Below are 21,915 nucleotides of genomic sequence, written 5' to 3' on the forward strand. Positions count from 1 at the left end.
CCAATGGATGCATCAAATGCATTCCAATGCTTTGAACACTTATGTCATCCGTTGGCACACCTTTTTTTACTTTTTGTTCTTCAATAATGGCCTATTCAACTACTAGCCATGTGGAAACAATAAAATAAAAGGCAGGTTGAAGCAAACGACCATAAAAAGAACAAGTCAAACAAAAAAAGGCCTAAAAGAAATCTTTTTGTTTTTCACGGCTTTCTTCAGCCCCCAATTGCCCCAACATCCACAAAAGCTCTTCACGCAAAATAACAGAGTCAAAAGCTGTGAAAACGGCCCCTAGGGGTTTAAACTAAACTGCATAGGAAAACCACTTGTCTAGCTGTTTCTTTTGTTAGCCGAGGGGTGGCTTGCCGGGGAAGGGGGTGAATGGACTCATCGATGGGCATCCCCAACGAAAAGCATGAATTTGTCTTTCGTGGCAAAATGGCATCCACGAACACACCAACGCGAAATAGGTGTAAACATGGGGAGAGCGAAAAAACGCTTTCTGAACGTGGCTGCCGACGGGGGTTCCCCAGCCCAAGAATCATCGCCGATCCTCCGTCCAGCAAAGAAGCTCTTTGCCGAGAACATATGTCATCCCTCCCGCCCGCCGAGACCACTATTTTCCACCTTCCCGCCTCCCATCCCTTTGATTCTTCACATACACAATACATGCTCCTAAAATCTATAAAAAAGTTTTGTAAAAAGCTTCGTAAGAACGGGAAAGCACCTGTTACTGCTGGCAGTGTTCGTCCAGACAGCGTTGTCATTCACGAAGATGCAGCCACTGCGTCGTATCGTCCGTCGTTTCTTTGGGAGTCCGATGACGATGTGCGCCACTCGATACAGGACAAGACGAAAGCAATACCAGGACAGGGCACTTCCAGACAAGAACCCAGAGGGAGCAACCGGACCAGTGACATGTTGAAATCCTCCTCTCAGACTGGCCGTTCGCATGACTCTGTCAGACCCTCGTATTATGCGACACGCCCATCCATCGACTCTACCCGGTCAGCCACAGGACCTGGATTTTCGTTTTCAACGTTTACCCCAACTCCTATTGACGCCCGTTGGACACGACGTTCCGCCGATATGCCGCGCGAGGTCCACCATCCCTTCCCTCCCCTGCCCCCATCAAAGCTGTCACCGCGACCCTCCTCCGTTACCTCCTCCACACACTCTTCATCCGTTTCCGCCCACCTTGACGCACAGATGCAAGCACTCAATGGCGTCTTTTCACGCATACGAGCCGCACAGGATCTCAAAAAGGAGAACCTACAACGACGAGAACGCTCATCCTTTGATTTTCCCCGGCCCGGTGCCCTCACAGCATCGGTCCATGGAGCAGGCCGTGGATCACAGGACACGTATGGATCCCTCAAAACGCAGACGGGGAGAATCTCCCAGGACACTCTATCAGCAACCCCATCGCGGTACGATGCCCCAAAAAGGTCCTTTGATCAACCAAGACTGCAAGCACCGTACCTTCCTCCACCGACTCCCAAGAGTAGACCCATCATTGTCATTACACCAACACCGCCAGATCATGACGCTCGATCGACCGTGTCGCATTGTACGCATAAATCCAATCGGACAGATTCAGGCTTCCATCGAAGCGAATTGGAGTCTTTATACATAGATTTGAAGGATTTATCCTTGGATCAGTTGGTAGAAAAGTATGCGACCGTAACCTGAATTGATGAGCTGATCAGCAGTATCTTGCGTGGACGTAGAGTCCAAGCATACATGTTCGTAAAAGGAAGATAGACTGAGTCAATGGGCTTGGGATCCTTCTCTGCCGTTTTATCTTTTCCCTGTACATTTTATACTTGATTGTAATTGATATTTGGAATATGTCACGGAGACCTTGGACTTTTTTTTTCATGACTATCGAAATGCCCAAGTGATCTATTACGATTGGCTTCTGTTACCCGTTTCCATACAGGATGAGAGTGGGATCCACGTCGAGCATCCTGCAGAACACATATCTGGAAAAAGCAACACCAATATTTATATTTGGACGGTTTTGATGGCATGCCCTGTACAAGCCCGCCGTTGCCGTTCTCCCCTTTGAAAGCAATAACCTCATGTTGGTGAAACGCAAAGTGGAGAGCATTTGATAATGACTGAACGTCTCATACGGAACGAGCCATAGAGTAACGCTTCAACAGGATGACCTCATCTCTGAAGAAATAAGTCATGACTTTCTCAACCTGGTTATTTCATGCTCGTAGCTGCTCATTCTCGCGCATAGCTAGCGCGCACAAACCACATCTCTCGAGGGGGATTTGAATACTGCCAATTACAGGGACTGCCAGACTTGTAGCTCTTAATTTCTTGATGGAAGTATCGACAGCAATACAAAGGCTGTTCTGACATAGACTTGTAATCACAGTCGTTTGTTTATAGCAGTCATCCGTCATAGCGAGTTTCTGTTCCGCTGCGCCGACGGACCGCTCAAGTTGTCTCTGTGATTTCTGGTATCCTGCATCCTTGCGACAAGGGTGAGTCCAAATTTTGCTCTATGGTGACAAGTTCCACCTGATGCTTTATTCCATTGTTCAGCATTGAATTGACTCGGTGATCATGGACTGAAGATACAGCAATAGAACTCAAATAGTTGCTCCATCCCAGCTGGTCAATTCGTCTAATCCGAGACATCAAACTGATGGATAGCCCTTACTCGACCCGGACTCGCCATCTTACATCCTGGAAAAGGAAAACCAAAATCTTTCTAAAATCCCCCTTGACATTGTCTTCTTCTCTAATGGATGTGACAGTTGCTCGCATGCAAGGTAAAGTACTGGAAAATGGTCATCCACTTCATACCCGCATCGAACGAATATGTGCTCGCAGAGAGACGCAAGTGTCTTCCAAAAGGATTGATGCCTCCAGGTCCGAACCCAGACGTCCTCGTGTCGAGTACATAATAACAAGGAATAATGTGTGATACCTCTTATGTACATTCATATGTTCTCGCAATTAAAACCTTTCTTATCATACTTGACTAGCAGCAAATAAACTGTAGGGTTTCTTGAACCATTGTTAGTACATTAACAAAATATATTAATCGGATGTGAACTTCAAGTGGGTCAATTCCCGCTTCTCCATCCTTGCCGGAACGATTCTGATGAGCAGCTTTATCAAGACATGACCCAGTAGATGCAGCTGAAAAACACTGACTCAATATAAGGGAGCGCTGCTAAAATACAAACATGCTTGACCTTGATTAGATTGCAATAAACATATCCGCTGTTGAGCAACAAAACGACCAGCAAACGCTTCTTCAGTCGACCAAATCTGTGGCGCATGTGGCGGATGATACGCGTACGTAAGGATCGTATCGCTCCTGCTTTTTTCCTTCCTTTCCCCCCATCAAGTTAGCGCTTTAACTTTTAGCGAACACGGAGATATAAAAACCCCTCGTCTCTACAACATACCAAAAGAGTCTACACCCCCATTACCACACCAAATTATCTAACCCTACGGACAAGCAAAAGCCTATTACCAGTGCTACTATGAGGATTTTGCTTCCCTTTGCTCCATTCGGATCTCTTACACGAGTACCTATTACCCCACGCATTGTACCAATACCTAAAAGAAATGAGCAGAGTGTCGGGAGGGTATGGAGGGGGTGGGGTGTAGCGGCGTTGATCGTTGGGTGTGGGATGGGGGTAAAGTACTATAGGGAGATGGAATAGATACGGCGATGATTGTTGGGTATGGTGATCTGGCAGGTGGTGGGATTGTAAATTGATAGGATAGCGTTGGGGGAGTGTGTGGCAAATAGGAATGAAATGGATTATAGGGGGATGATTTTGTAACTTTTGCAAATCGTAAATAGAAAAGTGGATAGGTTGCTCTAGTACGACATCACTATGGGTGGCCCGTCATCACAAATGTGATAATACATTGGCACCAACAAGGCAAAACACAAAAAGAACTACTTTGGCCAAAATCAATGTGAAAAAATCCGATTTCATTGTTAGTGAAAAACGTATACCACATAACATTGAGAAGCGCCCAACAAGACAAAAAGGAGCTGGAGCACTGTCAAAATACTACAGCGCAAGTCCGAGTCCAATTCAAATGCTTCATCTTAATGATATTGAACAATATCTTAAAGGATCCGTCTGATAAGCATATTATCCATCCCATGCAAGAAAATGGCGAGGCACTTCAAATGGTACTATCCATTATACGGAATATTTGGTGGGGTGTGATAGATTTTCCAAAATGCAATATCCCAAAGAATCTCAATCCCGTTACGAATTAAAAGACTAAGCAAAAGGTGTATGGTTGTCATTCATGGCAAGGTTATGATCGGGTCCATAGATGCGTATCCAAAAATGTAAGAGAAAAGGAAAAAAGCAATGCAAGCTAGACCCCCATCCGAAATACATCAATTTCTCCATATACTCTTAGCCCAGTAGTTTAACTTTTTATCACATCCATAAAAGAATGTGCGTACTGCAACATCCAAAAAAGTTCTTATCGTACACAAGTCTAAAAGATATGCATGCGGGAATATACCATCATTGAAAAAGCCAAGATACAGACACATACGACTACATACAACCACCATACATACGTACATACAAGAAAAAAATATACCACCGATATCCTCATCTAAAAGAAGAAAAAAACATGCACATACACAAACAATCAAAAAAAATGCGACACCAAAAAAAACAACTAAAAAATACTAAAATGCAAAAAACCGACCCACTTTTGCAAAAAACTAAACCCTTCTATCATACTCTACGCTTTCATCCCCAAACCCTCTTGACCCCTTTCAAAATCCTCTCACCATCAACAGTAACAACTTGCTCACACCTCAAAATATGCAAGATAGCCTCCCGCCCATAAGACATTAACAAACTCTCAAGCCCCATGAGCACACCCACAGAGATTTTAGAGAGCCCCTCAGAGCCTCCCAACGCAACAAAATCCCAAATCCTGCACACGGTACCGAAATCAAGGACGCCTTCCCAGCGTTTATGCGGGCCTATTGAGTCGGATCGGTGCCGGCGGATAGGAGGGTCCATGGAACATTGACTGAGAAAGAGGGTACGGTACCATTGTGGGAGATAATCGCTCGTCTCGATGCCTAATTGACGGAAATGAGTCCAGAGTTTCGGGAGGTGTGTTCGAAAGAGGTGATCGTGGGCGGTTGTCAGTGGGGTTGTTGTGTAGTTTAGACGGAGGTTGTAGTGTGCGGTGGGGGCGGTGTGGAAGAGGTGAATGAGGGTAATAAACGCCCGCTGCACAAAAAGTTCAATACCCAATTCAGAGAGACACAAAATCGACGTGGATGAAAACTGTACCTCTTCTTCCATGACTGTCAACAACATGGCACACACGCAGTTGATACCTTCCACAAACCCAAGTTCGGGATCATAGAGTGAATAAGCTTTCAATAATCTAGTTAAAGCCGTTTGTCTGGAACACACATAGAATGGATAAATACCCAACATCGAGGAAACAAATGTAAAACAAATTTGAGAGCCGTACCCAGGTCCTTGTCGCTGCATAAACCATATATGGTTCCCAAAGGTTTTGGAAACAGATAAAAGAATATCTGTGTCGTGGGCTGAGGGTTGGGTTTGGAATTCCTAAAGGAAGATCCAATCAGTACAAACTGCATCCAACCAACAAAAATATGGTCGAGAAGGGATGGTTAGAGGTGGTAACCAACTTACATGGTACTTTTCAATGAAATCCGCTTCAGCCATGCCAATCTGGTCGGGCGTCATGCGATCGTAAAGTCCACTCGTCCCCGTAATAAGATGGTACCAGACATGACCACGCCAGAGTTGGGGCACGCCCTTGAAAAGTCGAGAAAAAAACTGTATACTACAATCAATACCCACACAATAACAATACCGCAAAAGCAGTCACAAAAACCCACCTTTCCATTCTTGTTGAACGAAAACAATGGGGAAATGGCCACCTTGTTTGGTACACTCGCTCCTTCAGCAGACAACATCCTCGGCGTTCCACTCGCCTCCCTGGCCCTTTTATCCGCCTCCATAACAGCAGGATGAACAGAAACCTCAATAGCCATTCCCCGCCACTTGCGACACCGCTGCTTTTCCGTTTTCAAAAAAGCCGCTTCGGAGAGTTTATCACCTCGTGTCTTATCATCATTGAACACGACGAATCCGTACATATCCGCTCTAGAGTACAACTCATCAACAAATTCGAAAAACATGTCGCTGGATTTACGAGAGGAGGCCTCGAGGGATTTACGAGGACGGTCGCGGCTCGGAGATCGGAATCGGCTTGAAAAGTGTGAACTGGAGCGACCGGAGCGTTGGCTCTTGCTTCGGGTGGGTGGGCGGTCTAAGACGTCAATGGATTTACGTGGGGGGGAGGGTGAAGAAGGCGGTGTGAGATGATCGCGGAATCGGTATTTGACAGACGGGGTCAGGGATGACCGCGTCGAGCCAGTTGACAAGGATCCAGTACTCGTCTGACGAGCAAATTGGGAAAAGATCGGTGGCTGCCCTTCAGCGGCGGGTGCGGCCGCTTCGGTGCGCACTGGTGTACGCGGAAAGGTATGTAGCGGAGTCGGTACGGTAGTAGTGGTGGGTGAGGTCGGCACATGCAGACTCCGGGTATTCCCTCGTGATTGTACAGGCTTTTCATTTGATGACGATGACTCGGGTATTGAAAAAGATAGAGGTTTAGGAGATCGACTGGGAGAAGTTTGGAGTATCCCGGTGGATTCAACGGGTCGGGTAGGTTGCGTTGGAGATTTCCAAAGACCCGGCATGACACGTCCAAAGAACCCTGGCTTCCCTCCTCCTTCCAAGGTTTTCCGGGGTGGCAGAGTCTTTTTGTCTTGATTTCCATCAAAGGACGGTCCTGTCTCATCAAATCGCGGTAATGGGCGCCCTTGTCTCGTTGACGGCCCCGTTCTGTCCAACCCACCTCCCATGACCCGCCCACCACTCGATGGAGACCCCCCTCGATCCCATTCCACACTTCCAAACACCTTTTCAGCAAACTTGCGCCCAGCAGTATCCGGATCATCCGAAAAATCTGAAAACTGAACTTTATCTATACGCGATATTATATCATCAAATCCCAATCCAGCCGTCAAGGACCCCAACGTCAACCGATGGTCCTCCAACTCTTGTTTTCGTGTCGCTTTAACCTGTGGAAGGGATGAGCTACCTTCATACGACCGCCATTGTCTTGGGCCAGTAGCCTTCGTCGGAGGCCGTCGCCCAAACCCAACCGTCTCACCCCTCTCAAAAGGTTTGAACTCGGTAGACGCTATGCCCCTTACACCCGAATCCGTCCGTTTGCGTGACGCATCATCGTCCTTGTGGTCCACCTCCACCGACCGTAAAGACGGAACCGTTGATTTCCATTCCTCAATCTTGTCCACCAGGGCAGGCGACGGGAGTGGTATACGACCCATGGTGTCAGTGTCTTGAATGTGAATGGGGATACGGGGACTGCGTTGGTATTGGCTGGCTCTGGTATGTTCTTGAAGACGTTGTTCGGGGAGGGACGCCGTTCGAGAGGGTGCAGATGGGAGAACGGCGCCGTTTGTCATGAGACGTCAAAAAAGAAATGAAAAAAAAAGGTTGGGCGCTTTCTATGTGAACGGGAGGCGAAAGAACTTTCTGCGATACAAGTCTGTCAGTGTTTATCGAGTTGCAACTTGCCAACCTTGATTGCATGCTGCTAGTAATTCCAACACAAAAAGAGCGCCGCCAAACTCACCTTCGCCTCTAGCCTTTAAGCACTGAATGCCCAGTGGTAAACAGCTTCCCTACACCGTCCCACTCTTGTAAAGAATAAAGGAAAATATAGACCAAGCGAAGAGCAAGTCCAAGAAGAGATTGCGGATGGAAATGAAAATAATAATGTCCAAAAGAAATACCGCCGCCGAGCCGTTAACTTTCAAACCCGCATGGGGGGTTGTTCGCGGTGCAACAAAAACTAAAATCAAGTCTTGCTTTTGCTGTCTTGCTTTACAAGAAACAACACACACACAAGTAAGGCACATACGCAAGCCAAAGCAAGCAAGGAAACCCCCAAAAAGCTGTTGAAAAGCGCAAATAAAAAAAAAAAAAAAAGAACACTATAAAGTGTGCTCAAGAACACTTGCGAGACGCGAACGGTTGAAACTGCCCAAAGGGAGTGATAAACGCTCTCTTTGTTACAGCCCTCTTAACAAACAAAAGGAACCTACTTTTTAAGCAAAAAAGAAACCCAACTCTTTACAGCACACACTTTTGGCGACCGATGCACCAGCAAATCATTCAGTTTATCCGTTTTGAACGGCTTTATGTTTATTGTTTCATCGTCATCCAACCATCCTGATCATCCAGGAGACTCCATGAGCCGCCTACTACGGGAGGGCTGAGGAAAAAGCTGTCAGAGAACTTTGTACTGGATGGTTGTTGGTAAAAAAGACGTAGTTGTCACAAGTTGGCGGGCATATCCATCAGTGAAAAACGCCTTTGGCAAATCCTCCACAGAAAACCACCTTTTGTTTATCTCATGCGAGAGCATAACGCTACCGCTTTCGGGAGTAATCTGCTAGAATGTGAGCTCTAAAGGAATGAAAAACGCTTGCTTCGGGCCACCAACAACCGCAACATTCACAAATGCCAGCCTCTCAGCACAAGGATGTCCGCCACTGACCATTCCTACAAACATAAACCAAATGGTTTCATACTCTATCTTGAATGTAAGGTAAACAAACGGTTATCATCGCCCAAAAGTGGTCCTACATATCGACATCTGGCTGAAATAACAACATTTCTCAGCATTTCATAGAATCGCTCATTAACATTGCAGGCAAAAAACATGGTCATCAAAGAAAAGCATGTCTGCCCACGTCATGCACAACAAGCATAAACCTCTATAAGACCATGAAAAACAGCACACAATCAAACAAACATTAAAGGCCAAAACATCAAGACACATTCTACACATGTCCCCAATTTTCATTTTCCAAAAAAAAAAAAAAAAAAAAAGATATACCGTCATCATCATCAACATCATGACACTACAAATGACATGGACAAATAAAATGCAAGAAAAAAAAACGAACCCAAATCACATACACCTCTCTATACAAAAGACACATCTAACCTCCCACAACATCACACAAAAGACCAAGAACCACCAACCTAACAGGTTCCAACGCGAAACACCTCCCACCGCTCAAAAAACTCTTTTTTTTCCTCCTCAGTAATCACAAACTCACTCTCATCGACTCCTTCATCATAGTAATCTCGTTTATCCCATCCAAGTGTCCGAAGAAACTGTTCCTCCTTCTCAAGAGACGCAGAATACTGGAACGTGGACGAGTAGACATCGTCTTTGGCGGAATAAGTGGGCGTCGAGGGGATCGAGGTCGGTGTCGTGCTGCGAGAAGAGGGGGTAGAGAGGGGTGGGAGAGTCGAGGGGATAGGATCGAGAGGGAAAATATCATCATCATGGTCGTCGACAGGGTTGGACGTGTCCGAGAAATCTTCATCGGCAACCAGACTCGTGCGACGGGAACTGGAGGTACTGGATCCGCTACTGTCGTCCACGGGTTGGGGAAAGGAGCCCTTGGTCCGCGGAGAGGCTTTCATACTGCTGCGGAGTTTTGGGCGGTTGGAAATCATGACAGGCGGAGAGGTAAAATTGGGTTTCGCCACTGAACGTGTGGGCATGGCCTTGGAGTAAGTGGCGGCACGTGCAATGGGGGGAATCTTGCCAACAGACTTGGACCGTTCGCGGAGGGAAATGGATTTGCCGTGGAGCTTGGGTTTATCGAGTTTGGGAATGAGAGCTTTGAGGCGGGCAATTTCGGCAGCTTCATCGTCGTCAGGGATTTCATTGTCTCCTTCGCTTCTGGATCCATTGTTTTGAGGAGGAGCAGCGACAATGGAGACAACGTCCGGTTTGCCCCATGCAACGCGCGGCTTGGAGGGGGCGACAACGGGAGCGTTCTTGACGGCGGGCCCCGGTGCATTTCCAAGAGAAGGCTAAAACAAAAAAAAATGTCAATATGATAAACATATACTCGGGACGTCATCAAAAGTGAATAATTGTTGGTATCACGGCAAAGACTTACAAAGTTGTTCTCAAACGACACAGGTTCGACAATTTCTGTTTCCGCCGGTTCGGGGAACGTGGGTCGACCTTCAGACGACGGAGATGTGACCAAGGGCTTAAAAGCTCCAAGTGTGGATGAATTCAACTGAGGCCAGGGTTGCTGGCGTGCGGGTGCCGGTGCCGGTGCAGGAGCAGGCACTGAAGCAGGAGCACGCCAGGCTGGCGCCACGATCCCATTTTGAGACGTGTGCCGCTCACGACGTTCACCGCGGCGTCCCTGGTGAAAGCCCGGATGGGCGGCCGAAGCCGACGGATGGGCAGGCGCAGCACCCCATACATTTCCATTGCCGTTCGTTCCCTGAACGGGGGATCCACCCCAAGCACCCGAGGTGCCATTCGTTCCGTTAGTCGTTCCCGAATTCGTCCCCTGAAGGATTCCCTGATGGGATCCCTGTAGACTTGAACCTCCCCACGCACTCGCATTTCCATTGCCGTTGGTTCCTGTTACCGGCCCCCAAACATTCGAACTCGAGTGACCATTCCCCCACGCAGATGAATTTCCATTGCTAGTAGGCAAATATCCATTGCCGTTTGTACCTGCAGTCTGCCCATTTGTCATTGTCGTAGTCGTCGTAGTGCTAGTAACTCGTCCCATGGCACCGCCGGGACCCAACACCAGGTCCTTTGTCCCAAATGAACCCAGAGCCGAGGAAGCGCTAGCTGTCCTCGGCCGCGCCTGACTATTGTGATGCGAGCGTAGTTGCTGTTGTTGTTGGATTCCGCTCCCACCACTGTGGGTAGCTGTGCGCGGTCGAGGTCCCTGCATCAGAGATGGCTGGGTGTTTGAGGACGACCACCTCGGGACAAAGGCCTTGTCCATGCTTTTGCGTTTGACACACACACACAACCACCACAGGCTCGCGAGCGGAGGGGTGGTTCACCGAGGTCCCTAACGGCGTGCCGAGGAAAAGGTGAGGGGAACCGCACGCAAGCCAAAAGTGCCCCACTGTCCAAAAAAGTCCCAAAAGTGCACCAACAGCGTTCGAACGGTTTCAAAGGGGTATAACGAGGTATGTGAGAGGTAGCGGTTATACTAGTGTCCTTTCCAGTAGAGAGTTGCAAGGCAAACGAGCGGGCAAACAAGGGACACACGCAGAGAGAAAGGACAGGAGACCGCAACAAAGTAAGAGAGCGCAAGTGAGACCGAGAGAGGATACAATGTGATGGGCGCAGGGAAAGGCGAGAGTCCAAGGGAAGCTCCTCCAAAAGCTCAAGCAGAAAGGCGAGGAGGATAAAGTGTGCGTAAGACCGTTCAAAGCAAGCAAACAAAGTGTGTGTGTGTGTGTGTGTGTGTGTGCGAGAAGGGAACTTGTCCAACTGTCAAGAGGTGGCAGGAAACAGGGCTGTTTCGCAGTTACGAGTGCGCAGTTGCGGGGTGTGGTAACGTTTGTTGCAAACGTGGAATGTACTCGAGGGTTGAAAGAAAGCTAAAGTGTCAATTGCAGAGAGGTGTAAAAGGACGACGACGACGACAATAAAAAAAAAAAAAGGGACAACGACGACGAACAACTCAAAAGAAGAAGAAGACGGAAGAAGGGCAGAACACGTGTGTGGCAAGACGGAAGGCGTCACTCCAAAAAAGAAACAAAAAAAAAAAATAGTAAGAGAATTCAACAACGGAGCGATAATGGGAATGAAGGGCGAGAGCGATGAATGAAAAAAGCGAGGTAGCCAAAAGAAGATGTCGTCGTCGGTTGAAATGCAAGTAAGTCGTTCAGTTCTCGTTGAGCCTGATACCACACACAAAGACGAGTTGGCAAGTTCTTTCTGCAAGTGTGTGATATCTTGTTCTTGTTGCGCTCTTTTTTCAATGGGAGGGATTCCAAGTCCTTTTTCACAAACTTGCTCTTGTAAAAAACGTGAAATGAATTGCCAAAATGCTTGTAAACCCCGTAGGAAATGTCCTTGTCCCCACCAACTCTTTTTCCCCACTATTTTGTCTCACTTACAAAGTCACAACGCCTCTTGTCTTGTCACGTGAATGCTATGGGGATTTCACACTTTCAAGGCTTTTCAACGAGAGATGATTTATGCAAGAGATATTGGAGACAAAGAACAATGTATAGTGATGGGACATGAAGGAGCGTTTTGCTATGTGCATTGCAACTGGCGAGGAAAGAGAGCGTTGACTATTGGATTACCCACTTGGAGCAAGAAATTCTTTGTCTCATGAGATGCAACTCTTTTTTACTGGTATGATCCACATTATGCATTAAAGAGTCGTAATGCAAATGCATCAAAAGAGCAGAATTCGGCATGTGCCGGGTATACGTCTAGGAGCCAGAGCGGAATGGCAACTCTACGAATCGTAAACTGTACCCTGCTTCCAATTCCAAGTGTGCGCACATCAAAAGTGTTCAAAATCATCCCTTTTGCCTTGTAGCCCCCACTCCCTCCAACTCTTTGCAAAACGCTCTACAAAAAAGGTTCCTTGGAGGGCAAAACACACACACACACTCAAAGAAAGGAGACAAAAAACCCCGGAAACTCTCCCCCAAATGCACTAATTAACGCTTGTTTCTCCGTTCGCTTAGCTGCGTGCCTCTCCTCCTTTTAATCCCTTCTTGTTCGGACACTCTCGGACAACAATCATGAACACCTTTTCTCCTCCGTTTTTTTTTTTTTATAAAACTCCTTGCAATTGATAACACTGCAACTCCCCCATAAAAAAGACCCCCAATTTTCAGCCTTGAACTCTCCAAGCGCGCTTATATCCCTCGTTTATTTTCTTTGCCAGGTGATCGAGGTCTTTCTTAAAAGTAAACGCAAAACGTCATTGAGGATTGTTTGGCCCGCGTCTCTCTTGTATTATATAAAGGGCTCCCTTCTTGACGAGGACGCTTAGAGTCGCATATATTTTATTTTTTTTTTTGTGTTGAAAGGTGAGTGTTGGATGAAAACAAAGAGTAACAGCTTGGGTTGGGCAAAAGTGGTCATAGCGGTTATGGCGCCCGCCCATACAATCGTGTAGACTCGCCCGTGTACGCGGGGTGTTTGCAAGGGCAGGCGGGCAAGGACAAGCGCAGCAACGCTGGGTGGGCCGACTCGTCGTCCCTTCCTTTGGAGGAGGGAGATAGGACGGGAATCATATGGAAAGGCTATCAGTTAAAGTCCTGCTGTGCCCGCTACTTTCGACAGCCTTGCGTGTCGACCAACAGCGTTTGTTCCTCACACAACCCTTTTGCCTTGCAGATACCAACTACGTAAAATACACACACACACACAGAGATCCGACTAGCCCACTGGCGCCCTAATATCCCTAAACACGCAAGAAAATGCCGATATCCACTGGCCCAGCGACTACCGGCGGCAGCACGACCGGGTACCCCTACTGCACGCTCCTCACTTCCGATTCCTACCTCCCAGGCGCTCTCGTCCTGGCCTCCTCCCTCCGCGCCACTATTACGCGGCACCCGCTCGTCTGCCTCGTCCCCACCAACGCCCTCTCCCCGTCCGCAAACGCCGCTCTCCAGCAGGCTTATGATAGAGTCGTGGAAGTTCCCCTCTTGCGCTCAGCAAATACAGAGAACCTGACGTTATTGGGGAGGTTGGATCTCGACATTACGTTGACAAAACTCCATGTATTCAATCCAGATGTGGTGGGATATGAACGTGTCGTGTTCATGGATGCCGATGTGATGGTGACGCGGAATGTGGATACCCTGTTTACGTACTTGGACGGTGATGTGGTCTTTGCAGCTGCACCCGATATTGGCTGGCCAGATTGTTTCAATTCCGGTGTGTTTTGTCTCAAGCCTTCTCGGAACCTGTTTGAAGGCTTGGTCCGAATGGCGACGACAGGTGGTAGTTTTGATGGAGGTGATCAGGGTGTGCTGAACCAGTTTTTTTCGTCGTGGGCTTCGGGCGTCCCGCGGCCTGGTTCGGCGTTTCATCGAACGGGGAGGTTACCTTTCACGTTCAATGTCACGCCCACTTCGTTTTACTCGTACCTGCCAGCATTGGTCCATTTCTACAATGATATTTCGGCTGTGCATTTTATCGGGGCTCAAAAACCATGGCAGATGTCTAGGAATGGGGAAGGAAGTGTTGATGCGTAAGTAAACGTACTCACTTTTTTGACTTTTTTGCATCCCGTAATTCAAAGAGTACGCCTTCACACAGAAGCGGAAAACAAAATGGACCCATGAAAGAATTCATCACCAGGTGGTGGCAATTCTACGATGCCGTCAAGCACGTTTACAACGTCGCCACCAAATCCGTTTCCTCCTCTGCTCATCCCACGGTGCATCATCCCACCCCGGTCTACCATAACCTCCACGCAACCACTCATACGCAAAACGCGTCTAGCACAGCGTACACGAACCCGGTGACCGACTTTTCCAACTACCGGGTCGCATGGGATGAACGTGAAGCGTCCCCTGTCCGCACGACCTTTGTAGATGACCTTGACCCCGTCTTTTCCCCGACGGAACCTGAAGCCCTCTACCCAGACATGATATCCACCCTTGAATCCCCTATTACCGGCCCTTCCAAAGCTGGTCCTTCCAAGGCACCCTCTAAACCCACTCCCAAACCCATTTCCCCTGATACCACGAAATCTGCCGACCTGGGCACCTACCGCGTCGGCTGGAACCCCACTGAACTCGGCCTCCGCGTCGTTGATTCTTCGACCGCCAGTCTCCCCCCTCAAGAAGATGAGGCTTTTGACGAAGAAAACCAAGAAGCCTTCATGGCAAGACTCAAGAGGCCTAAAAGTGCTATTGCGGCTGCGCATGATGAGTTGGGTATGTAGACGTAATTTGATTATTGGTTTGGGAGTATCAACTCAGGTGGGATTGCATAGGGAAACTAAAGGGAAAAAGCTTTGCGAGGTAGAGTTTGTGTGTGTGTGTGGGAGGGAATAGATGAGATTATTTACAAAAAAAAAAAAAAGTGAGGAAAGAAAACAATAAATGGTTATTTTTTTATTGAGCTTTTTTTTTTTTTGGTTAGTATCTATGCATTTTTATATTTTTGAACTCTACTGTAGATCCCATGGCGAAACTTGGCTTTAATTTGCCTATACCACCATCTTTTTAAACGTATTTCGTTGGAATATCCGTCAGAACAGAGTTGAGCGACCAATATAGAACCTGTGATAACCTTGGTTTTTACAGGTATTTTGACAACACAAAAACAACGCATTAGCAAAAGAACTATGAAATGTCCCCATTTTTATGGGTTGAGCTTGACACCCTTGGGATCCAATATTTGAAATAACCATATTAGTAAACACCAAACAGCCGCAAAAACTAACATACGGAAATAACATGATCAATAGAAATAGTGCATGTTTGCATCCCTCGGATATGTCCCTTTGAGATTCTTGCCGGTTTATGCAAATGCGATAGCCAAAAAAAAAAACAGGCATGTAAAAGTTTTTTGGATCGCATTGCATACATTTAAGCGCCATGTCAAAACCAAAACTTCCAAAACATTATCAACAAATCGCAAAACTGTTGCTTGGGTTGCTCTCTCAGATCGATACAGACATCATCCACATGTCCGATCTCTAAAAAACATGCAACAGCTCGGAACGACACCAAGCAAAAACATTAAGACGCAATCTATTTACACCACAAAACCCATACAATATTACAACATGAAAAGAATAAAAAAAAAGTTTCCTGTCCATACACCGGTCCCACCACTCTATCCAACCCAAACAAAACAAGAAAGAATGTACATTTTAAAAAAAGTCCATACCATAGAACCGTTCCTTGCGATGGGGGGTATCCAAAATGTATAAACTACATATTCAACCAAACATGTGCCGCAACATCATGAATCGAAGCCCGTCGGGAGGGCCTTTTTTCCAACATACAGTCCAAAAGATCCATACATTGCGGTGACAAGCGGTGTTTGGGGAACGTGTAAGCGTGTTGAGCAGCTTGAGCAGGGGTCGTAAAGGGGACTTCGCCGTTGAGCATAATGTAGAGACAACATCCTAAAGCCCAAATCTCGGCTTCAGGACCCCGGTATTTTTCACCGCGGAGGATTTCAGGGGATGCGTATTGGATAGTTCTAATGGATTCAATAAGTCATTTTTGCATAATGGTCAAATAAAACGCAGTTTGAATAACGAACCCCAAGAACCGATCAAAAAGCTTTCCGGTAGGTTGAGGGACAAAAGCCGCTGACCCAAAGTCAATCAATTTGACACAAAAGTGTTCGTCAACGAGGATATTCTCGTCCTTGATATCCCGATGCACGATCCCGAGGGAATGCAAGTGCTTGATGGCGGAAATGATTTGACGAAACACAAAGCGGGCTTGGGATTCCGTTAAACGGTCATGTTGTTCAATACATCTAGATTTTTAATCAGTACCAGCGGTCAAAAAAAACAAAATAAAACAGTCGTTGTACGTACTCAAAGAGGTCCATAGAAGGCCGTCTTGTCAATTTCGGAATCATCATGGGCGACAAGGGAGGTGAAGCCGGTGCGCTGCCTGACGAAACCATCCCACCCGACGCCCGCTCGCCAGGAAAAAACGAGGTAGGTGTAATGGGAGTAAGAGTTTGCGTCGGTGGTGGTGCAGATGATTCTCCAGACGGGTCAGATCGCGTAGAAGTCCAAGGTGCACCATGAAGTTCAGTAATGAGATAGAAAAAGGTCATGTCTTCAAAGAAATCAAGGTATGTAATGATATTGTCGTGTTGGATCTAATAACACAAATACTTTGTTATTATCCATTGCCTGCAAGCGTTCAAGGGCAAAATAGAAACGGCAAACTTACATTTTTCAACATGAAAACTTCCATGGGTACAACGCCCAACTCTGCATCCCGAGCCCATCCTTGCGCAGGCACCTTGCTCTTTACGATAAACTTGCAAGCAACTTCCCGCTCATCACACTTTCGCACCGCCGAACAAACAAATCCAAACCCGCCACTCCCAAGTTCTTGACCAAGGGTATACATACTCACAAACGCAGCATTCAACTGATGTCGGTTCAAGTACCGTTCCGCCATCGAGTCGGCTGGAGTAGGTGGGTCTGGAGATGGGTAGGCTTGCTGTGCTTTTGTTTTCGGAGGAGGGAGTTGTTGGGCGACATGTTGCGGGTAGGGGTATCGCTGCAATGGTACAGCTACCGGCCGTGGTGGCAAGGGCTTGTTGGGCGGTGGACACGCAGGAGGAAGATTGGCAGTCGATACGGCGAGTTTGGAGGGTTTGGCACGCGATGAGATGGGAACCCGCGGTGGGATCGACGCGTTTGTTGCTTTTCGCGCAGACGAGGACGTTAATGTGTAGTGCGAATGGCTATCATGCGTCGAGAACGAATGTTGTTGTTGTTGTTGTTGGTGTTGTTGTTGTTGTGGATGCTGATGATGAAGAAGGTGGTGGTGATGTTGAGGAGCTTCTGTAAAGAGCCGGCGAGCTTGAAGTGGCTCACGCTTTGCTTGCTGATGTTGGGGAAACGGCAGAGGCATCGAAGACGATACATACGGAACGTGTAGGTCAAACATGTCTGTCGTCTTTTGTATTGTAATGGAGGTGGGGTATATTCCAGTTTGCTGCGCACGAGAACCGCCTTTGTTGGCGGGGCGAACTGGGCAAAGGGCGAGATCCAGGCGTGGGAAAAAAAACACGTATCAATGGGTATAATCGCGTGTAAAGGAACTAGTTGGTAGATCTGTCGACCGACGACGACCACGCCGAGAACGATGTGTGTGTGTTGCTGCCTTGTTTTGTTTCGGGGGTCGAGCCCGGGGCAGATAAGTACAGATCTTGAGCAGGATAACCGTGGTAATAATCAACTCCTCCAAGTATTAAAAAAAAAGAACGAGGCGACAAAGAGGAAAAACACACTCGAGCGTGTTGTTTTATAAGCGCGCAAGGATGTCCTAGGACGACGACATGCAGCGGAAGGGGGGGGATGGGAGGGGGAAAAGGTCCTCAAAGGACAATAACACACAAAGGAGTGAGACAAAGATCGGAAGTCTAGCAAGCGTCTCTTCCCAATATGTTCTTGTCCGAGTCTGGCTTTTTTTTTTGAGAGTCCTTTTTCGAAACTTGAAGTTTGTTGTTGGGAGGATTTTCAAAAAGGAAAAGGGCGTAAGAAGGAGGAGGGCCCAAAAGGAACCGTTTTTTAAAGGAGCTCACAAAATCAAGGGCCTTTGTTAAACGACAGATGATGCCTGCCAAAATAATAAAAAGGTCGTGGCGAGAAGAAGAAGAAGACAACGAAGAAGGAATGGAAGAGGAGCGCGCGCAGTACACAAAGTGTTTTTTCTTGTGTGTTTGTGTGTTTTGTTTACCCTACTTTCATAATTTTGGGCCCGACAAGGTCAATCTCCCAACCCTTTAGCCTTCCCACTTTAACAGAGCCTCTCGCCAGCTCTCAAGGCGAGGTCCAAGGGGGGGGACAGAAAACAACAATCAAAAAGAAGGGCCTATTTTCTCCTCCTCCGTCCACCCCCAAGCGCCAACCACAAGGGAAGGAAGGAGGAGGGGGGGAAATATTGCAAAAAAAAAAACGTAAACGTTTGATATTGTGTGTGTGTGTATAGATGGGTGTGTGTGTGTGCAATGTGCTTCAATGATGCCATGTCATTCGTCTCCTTTGCTTTCCCTCCCATCCCCCCACCCACCCACCCACCCACCCACCAGACAACATAATAAAGAATAAGTACGAGGTGCAGGGTTCAAAAAAAGATCTGGCGCAAACCCAACAACCAGATATAACAAATCAAATACGAAATACAACACAAAAAAGGGCATTTTAATCATGTCCCCAGATCACACAAAGGAGAAGTGTGAAATGTAGCAAAAAGGCACAAGGGGGGCCAAGGGCAGCCAAGGGCGGGCAACAAAAATAACCATCAACTATGAAGCAAACAAGAAAAAACCCAAACCAGGGCCTTGTGTGTGTTCGTGTCTACACTAACATGGGCGTAGTGTGTGCATCTGAACAAAAAGATCCATACACAGACTCTCAACTACGTGTGTGCTCGCTTGGAACTGCAAAAGGACATGGCAGGCCAGCTACAGAATCTCTTGCGCCTTTTGGCCATTTGGTCATGTTTGCAACCTTTGGTAATAACGTGCGCGCTAAAACAGGACTCGAAGGGCTGCAAGGGACAAGAGAAGGGCTCGCTCGCCAGTTGAAACGCCCGTTCTACTTGCTGCGCATTCGATCCTTTTGCATCAAATCTTGAAAGTCCACATGCTTTGATGCTCAAAGCTTATTAGTGATCTCAATCACCGGCATTGTTCATCGTCATCATCATCGTCGTCGTTCCTTGTCGTTGTCGTCGTGATCGTATTCAACAAAAGTATTCATCGACAAGTCGAAAAAAAGAACACCTTCTTCTTGATCAACAGCGCATGGAGGACAAGGATTACCAAAAATGGTTAAATGAGCCATGCCACACTCCCGGGTCACGGCCAGAACCGATAGGCTGGCCACAGAATTTGATTACGCAAGGCGTATGTCCCTACGAGCTTACAACGATTTCACACTTCTAGTTTGCTTTGGGGCAATGCACACAGATGGACAGTTTACGGGAAGCGTCTTGGGATGGACAGTTGCACACGTACGAAGGTCATGCAGTCCCTTCAGCCACCTCAACCACTAGCACCTCCACCACAACTTGAACGTTTAGAATTAAAGAGAGCAACCGGTAAACACTTTCAAGGGGCGAAATTGAAATTACTCGGAGAAAAACACAACTAGGATGCGGTAAAGGCAATCCCATCATGATGACCATATTAGTACAACCCGTACGAGTCGGACAAAGTAGAGCAGACACGCACACAGGACGATTGAGGCCACCCAACCCGATATATCGGGAAGCCCTTGTAGGGCCCAGGAGTCAAAGAAGGGAACCATATGACGTTTTGCAACCTTCTTTGGACATACCATGGCCATTCTTTTTGGGTGATTTGCATGCCGGATGCGCGCAAGTTCCATTGAATTATTCCTGGCTCCATCACTGTCAAATTCTTTTTATCCAGAAGTTGCACAGGAAACCTGCATCTCTCCTTCGCCTTTGTTCATGATGGGTGGGTGGTGATCAGCAGACGTTAGACTCTGGATATTATTGCAGGAGCGGTGAGGGGAGCAATTAGATCGAGTTGGCATTGGGAACACTCGAGATAAGATGAATGGGCTTGACAAACCCGACAATCCGAAGCTGATCGTCAAGCCTATTTGAAAATCATGACGACAATGCAAGGTCAAAAATAAAGACAAGGAAACGAGGTTTGGTAGAGTCCTTTTAATGCTCGGAGAATAGCTTTCCTCCGACGGATTTTACACTAGGGCAGCAATGACCGGAGGATGGCTTGCTCCGATGGTTTTTGCACTAGGGCAGCCATCAAAAGGATTGCATGTTGATGAAGGGCCCTTGTTCACAAAATCGGTGCAGAGCCATAGCATAGAGCAAAGTGTCGAAATTCCAACGTCTTGCATTTACATCTCTTACATATACACAGTTATTCAATAGTGCCATGTCTGATTATGAGACTCATCTTATTTACTTTGACCAGCACACAACACAGGATCGAAAGAGACATGCCGCATTGTCCTAACCCATGGCAAACAACACCGTCATCCTTCCGCTCAAAACGCCCACTTCTGCTGCAATAAGCCTCGTACCCTCTCCCTTTGGGTACTGTTGAAAACGCCCACCCTATATCTCCCTTTTATTTTTTACGCCGAGGTAGCCCCCGTCGTACCCGCCGAGATGGGAGTGTTCCACCTGACGTTGATCTGACGTTTTTCAATGTGGGTCCTAAACCCTTCTTCAAGGGCTTTAATTCCAAAGGGAGACACGTCCAACACCACGGCACGCTCTTTGCTAAAGTAAGCCTAAATTCCGCGCCTGGAATTGGACTGTGAAAAATGGCTATGGCCCCGCGTCCGCATTCTTTTATTAACACTGGTGTTGTTTGTTTTTGTACAGTAGGGTCTCGATCATGAGTCCTCGCCTTTTAATAAAGCTATTCACAGCTTTATGGATCTGCGTGCCCTTGACTAATGGATTTGATGGGATCTTTTGTCTTACCCAGGACATCTCTCCTTTAGCGTTCCAAACACCTCCCCAGCTGACACTTTGCGGGCGCCCTCTCTGATGGACATGCATTTAGGGCCTGCATAGCTTGGCTCATGGATGTGGATGTGATTGCTCTGTGGCATTGTCCTGACCTTTCCCGCGCGTCTTATCAGATGGACATGGGTCTAGAGCCTGCATCGCTTGGCTGATGGATGTGGATGGGATTCTAGCATTTTTGAGCCTCGGCCTTGTTTACTAGCTTTTACAGGACATCCCTTTACACAGAGTTCCGATCCACGACAATGTACGCGCTCGCCAATGGATTGTTTACTCAGCGTGTCGCGTTCGTGTTTGTTTTTGTTTTTCTTCCTTTGATCAGGTTCTTTGTAGACTCTCCACGCGTACACAAGAACAACGCTTGCAGTTGCGTTGCTTTTGCTGCGGCAGTCAATCCAGCTGTCACGGCAAAGTACGGGCATGTGCGCGAGCGGGCAGACCCAGCATTGTTCTCCTCCATATCGGTACATGTTTACGAAAAGCAGATATATTGATCCATTTGATGACTTTTTGGGTAGTGGACAAGATGCAAGTCACGCAGAGGCAAAACACACACACACGTCCCAAAACCGCTCTGTGTACTTGTCACGCGTGCATTGAATGACACTCTCATATTATCCAAGTACTAAAGTGGATTTTCACCCCATCATTGATATATCCATTGCATTTCTTGTCTTGTGCGTGAGATATCCAAAAAGAAAAAAAAACCCCCCAAATGTCCCAAATATCA

The 21,915-nt window shown here is 47.3% G+C and overlaps 5 protein-coding genes across 5 annotated transcripts; 2 read left to right on the forward strand and 3 right to left on the reverse strand.

Annotated features, from left to right (window-relative positions):
- The first annotated feature begins 416 nt into the window (after window positions 1–416).
- Window positions 417–1,876, forward strand: SPPG_00882 (uncharacterized protein). Its single transcript, XM_016749211.1, has one exon. The coding sequence runs from the start codon at window positions 439–441 to the stop codon at window positions 1,690–1,692; it is 1,254 nt and encodes a 417-aa protein (XP_016611433.1). The 5' UTR covers window positions 417–438; the 3' UTR covers window positions 1,693–1,876.
- A 2,635-nt stretch (window positions 1,877–4,511) lies between these two features.
- SPPG_00883 (uncharacterized protein) lies at window positions 4,512–7,871 on the reverse strand. The gene is made up of 5 exons (XM_016749212.1): window positions 5,909–7,871; window positions 5,700–5,846; window positions 5,512–5,612; window positions 5,325–5,439; window positions 4,512–5,261 (listed from the first exon to the last, which is right to left on the reverse strand). The coding sequence occupies exons 1-5, from the start codon at window positions 7,565–7,567 to the stop codon at window positions 4,767–4,769; spliced, it is 2,517 nt and encodes an 838-aa protein (XP_016611434.1). The 5' UTR covers window positions 7,568–7,871; the 3' UTR covers window positions 4,512–4,766.
- A 993-nt stretch (window positions 7,872–8,864) lies between these two features.
- Window positions 8,865–12,037, reverse strand: SPPG_00884 (uncharacterized protein). The gene is made up of 2 exons (XM_016749213.1): window positions 10,091–12,037; window positions 8,865–10,001 (listed from the first exon to the last, which is right to left on the reverse strand). The coding sequence occupies exons 1-2, from the start codon at window positions 10,949–10,951 to the stop codon at window positions 9,156–9,158; spliced, it is 1,707 nt and encodes a 568-aa protein (XP_016611435.1). The 5' UTR covers window positions 10,952–12,037; the 3' UTR covers window positions 8,865–9,155.
- A 606-nt stretch (window positions 12,038–12,643) lies between these two features.
- SPPG_00885 (uncharacterized protein) lies at window positions 12,644–15,063 on the forward strand. Its single transcript, XM_016749214.1, has 3 exons — window positions 12,644–13,013; window positions 13,324–14,185; window positions 14,254–15,063. The coding sequence occupies exons 2-3, from the start codon at window positions 13,407–13,409 to the stop codon at window positions 14,882–14,884; spliced, it is 1,410 nt and encodes a 469-aa protein (XP_016611436.1). The 5' UTR covers window positions 12,644–13,013; window positions 13,324–13,406; the 3' UTR covers window positions 14,885–15,063.
- Window positions 15,064–15,692: 629 nt separating this feature from the next.
- SPPG_00886 (CAMK/CAMKL/PASK protein kinase) lies at window positions 15,693–18,434 on the reverse strand. The gene is made up of 4 exons (XM_016749215.1): window positions 16,869–18,434; window positions 16,502–16,794; window positions 16,219–16,440; window positions 15,693–16,155 (listed from the first exon to the last, which is right to left on the reverse strand). The coding sequence occupies exons 1-4, from the start codon at window positions 17,595–17,597 to the stop codon at window positions 15,882–15,884; spliced, it is 1,518 nt and encodes a 505-aa protein (XP_016611437.1). The 5' UTR covers window positions 17,598–18,434; the 3' UTR covers window positions 15,693–15,881.
- Window positions 18,435–21,915: the final 3,481 nt, after the last annotated feature.

Source organism: Spizellomyces punctatus, assembly GCF_000182565.1.
Source record: "Spizellomyces punctatus DAOM BR117 chromosome Unknown supercont1.2, whole genome shotgun sequence".
In the NCBI taxonomy this organism is placed as follows: domain Eukaryota; kingdom Fungi; phylum Chytridiomycota; class Chytridiomycetes; order Spizellomycetales; family Spizellomycetaceae; genus Spizellomyces; species Spizellomyces punctatus.

Bases quoted from the DNA above. Each gene is read 5' to 3' on its own strand.
- SPPG_00885 (XM_016749214.1), top strand. From the start codon at position 13,407: ATGCCGATATCCACTGGCCCAGCGACTACCGGCGGCAGCACGACCGGG. The intron at 14,186-14,253 runs GTAAGTAAACGT...GCCTTCACACAG, and splicing joins GGGGAAGGAAGTGTTGATGC to AAGCGGAAAACAAAATGGAC.
- SPPG_00883 (XM_016749212.1), bottom strand. From the start codon at position 7,567: ATGACAAACGGCGCCGTTCTCCCATCTGCACCCTCTCGAACGGCGTCC. The intron at 5,847-5,908 runs GTGGGTTTTTGT...TGTAGTATACAG, and splicing joins CGTTCAACAAGAATGGAAAG to TTTTTTTCTCGACTTTTCAA. The intron at 5,262-5,324 runs GTACAGTTTTCA...CTTTTTGTGCAG, and splicing joins TGACAGTCATGGAAGAAGAG to CGGGCGTTTATTACCCTCAT.
- SPPG_00886 (XM_016749215.1), bottom strand. From the start codon at position 17,597: ATGTTTGACCTACACGTTCCGTATGTATCGTCTTCGATGCCTCTGCCG. The intron at 16,795-16,868 runs GTAAGTTTGCCG...TTGTGTTATTAG, and splicing joins AAGTTTTCATGTTGAAAAAT to ATCCAACACGACAATATCAT. The intron at 16,441-16,501 runs GTACGTACAACG...TTAAAAATCTAG, and splicing joins CCTTCTATGGACCTCTTTGA to ATGTATTGAACAACATGACC.
- SPPG_00884 (XM_016749213.1), bottom strand. From the start codon at position 10,951: ATGGACAAGGCCTTTGTCCCGAGGTGGTCGTCCTCAAACACCCAGCCA. The intron at 10,002-10,090 runs GTAAGTCTTTGC...TTTTTGTTTTAG, and splicing joins TGTCGTTTGAGAACAACTTT to CCTTCTCTTGGAAATGCACC.
- SPPG_00882 (XM_016749211.1), top strand. From the start codon at position 439: ATGGCATCCACGAACACACCAACGCGAAATAGGTGTAAACATGGGGAG.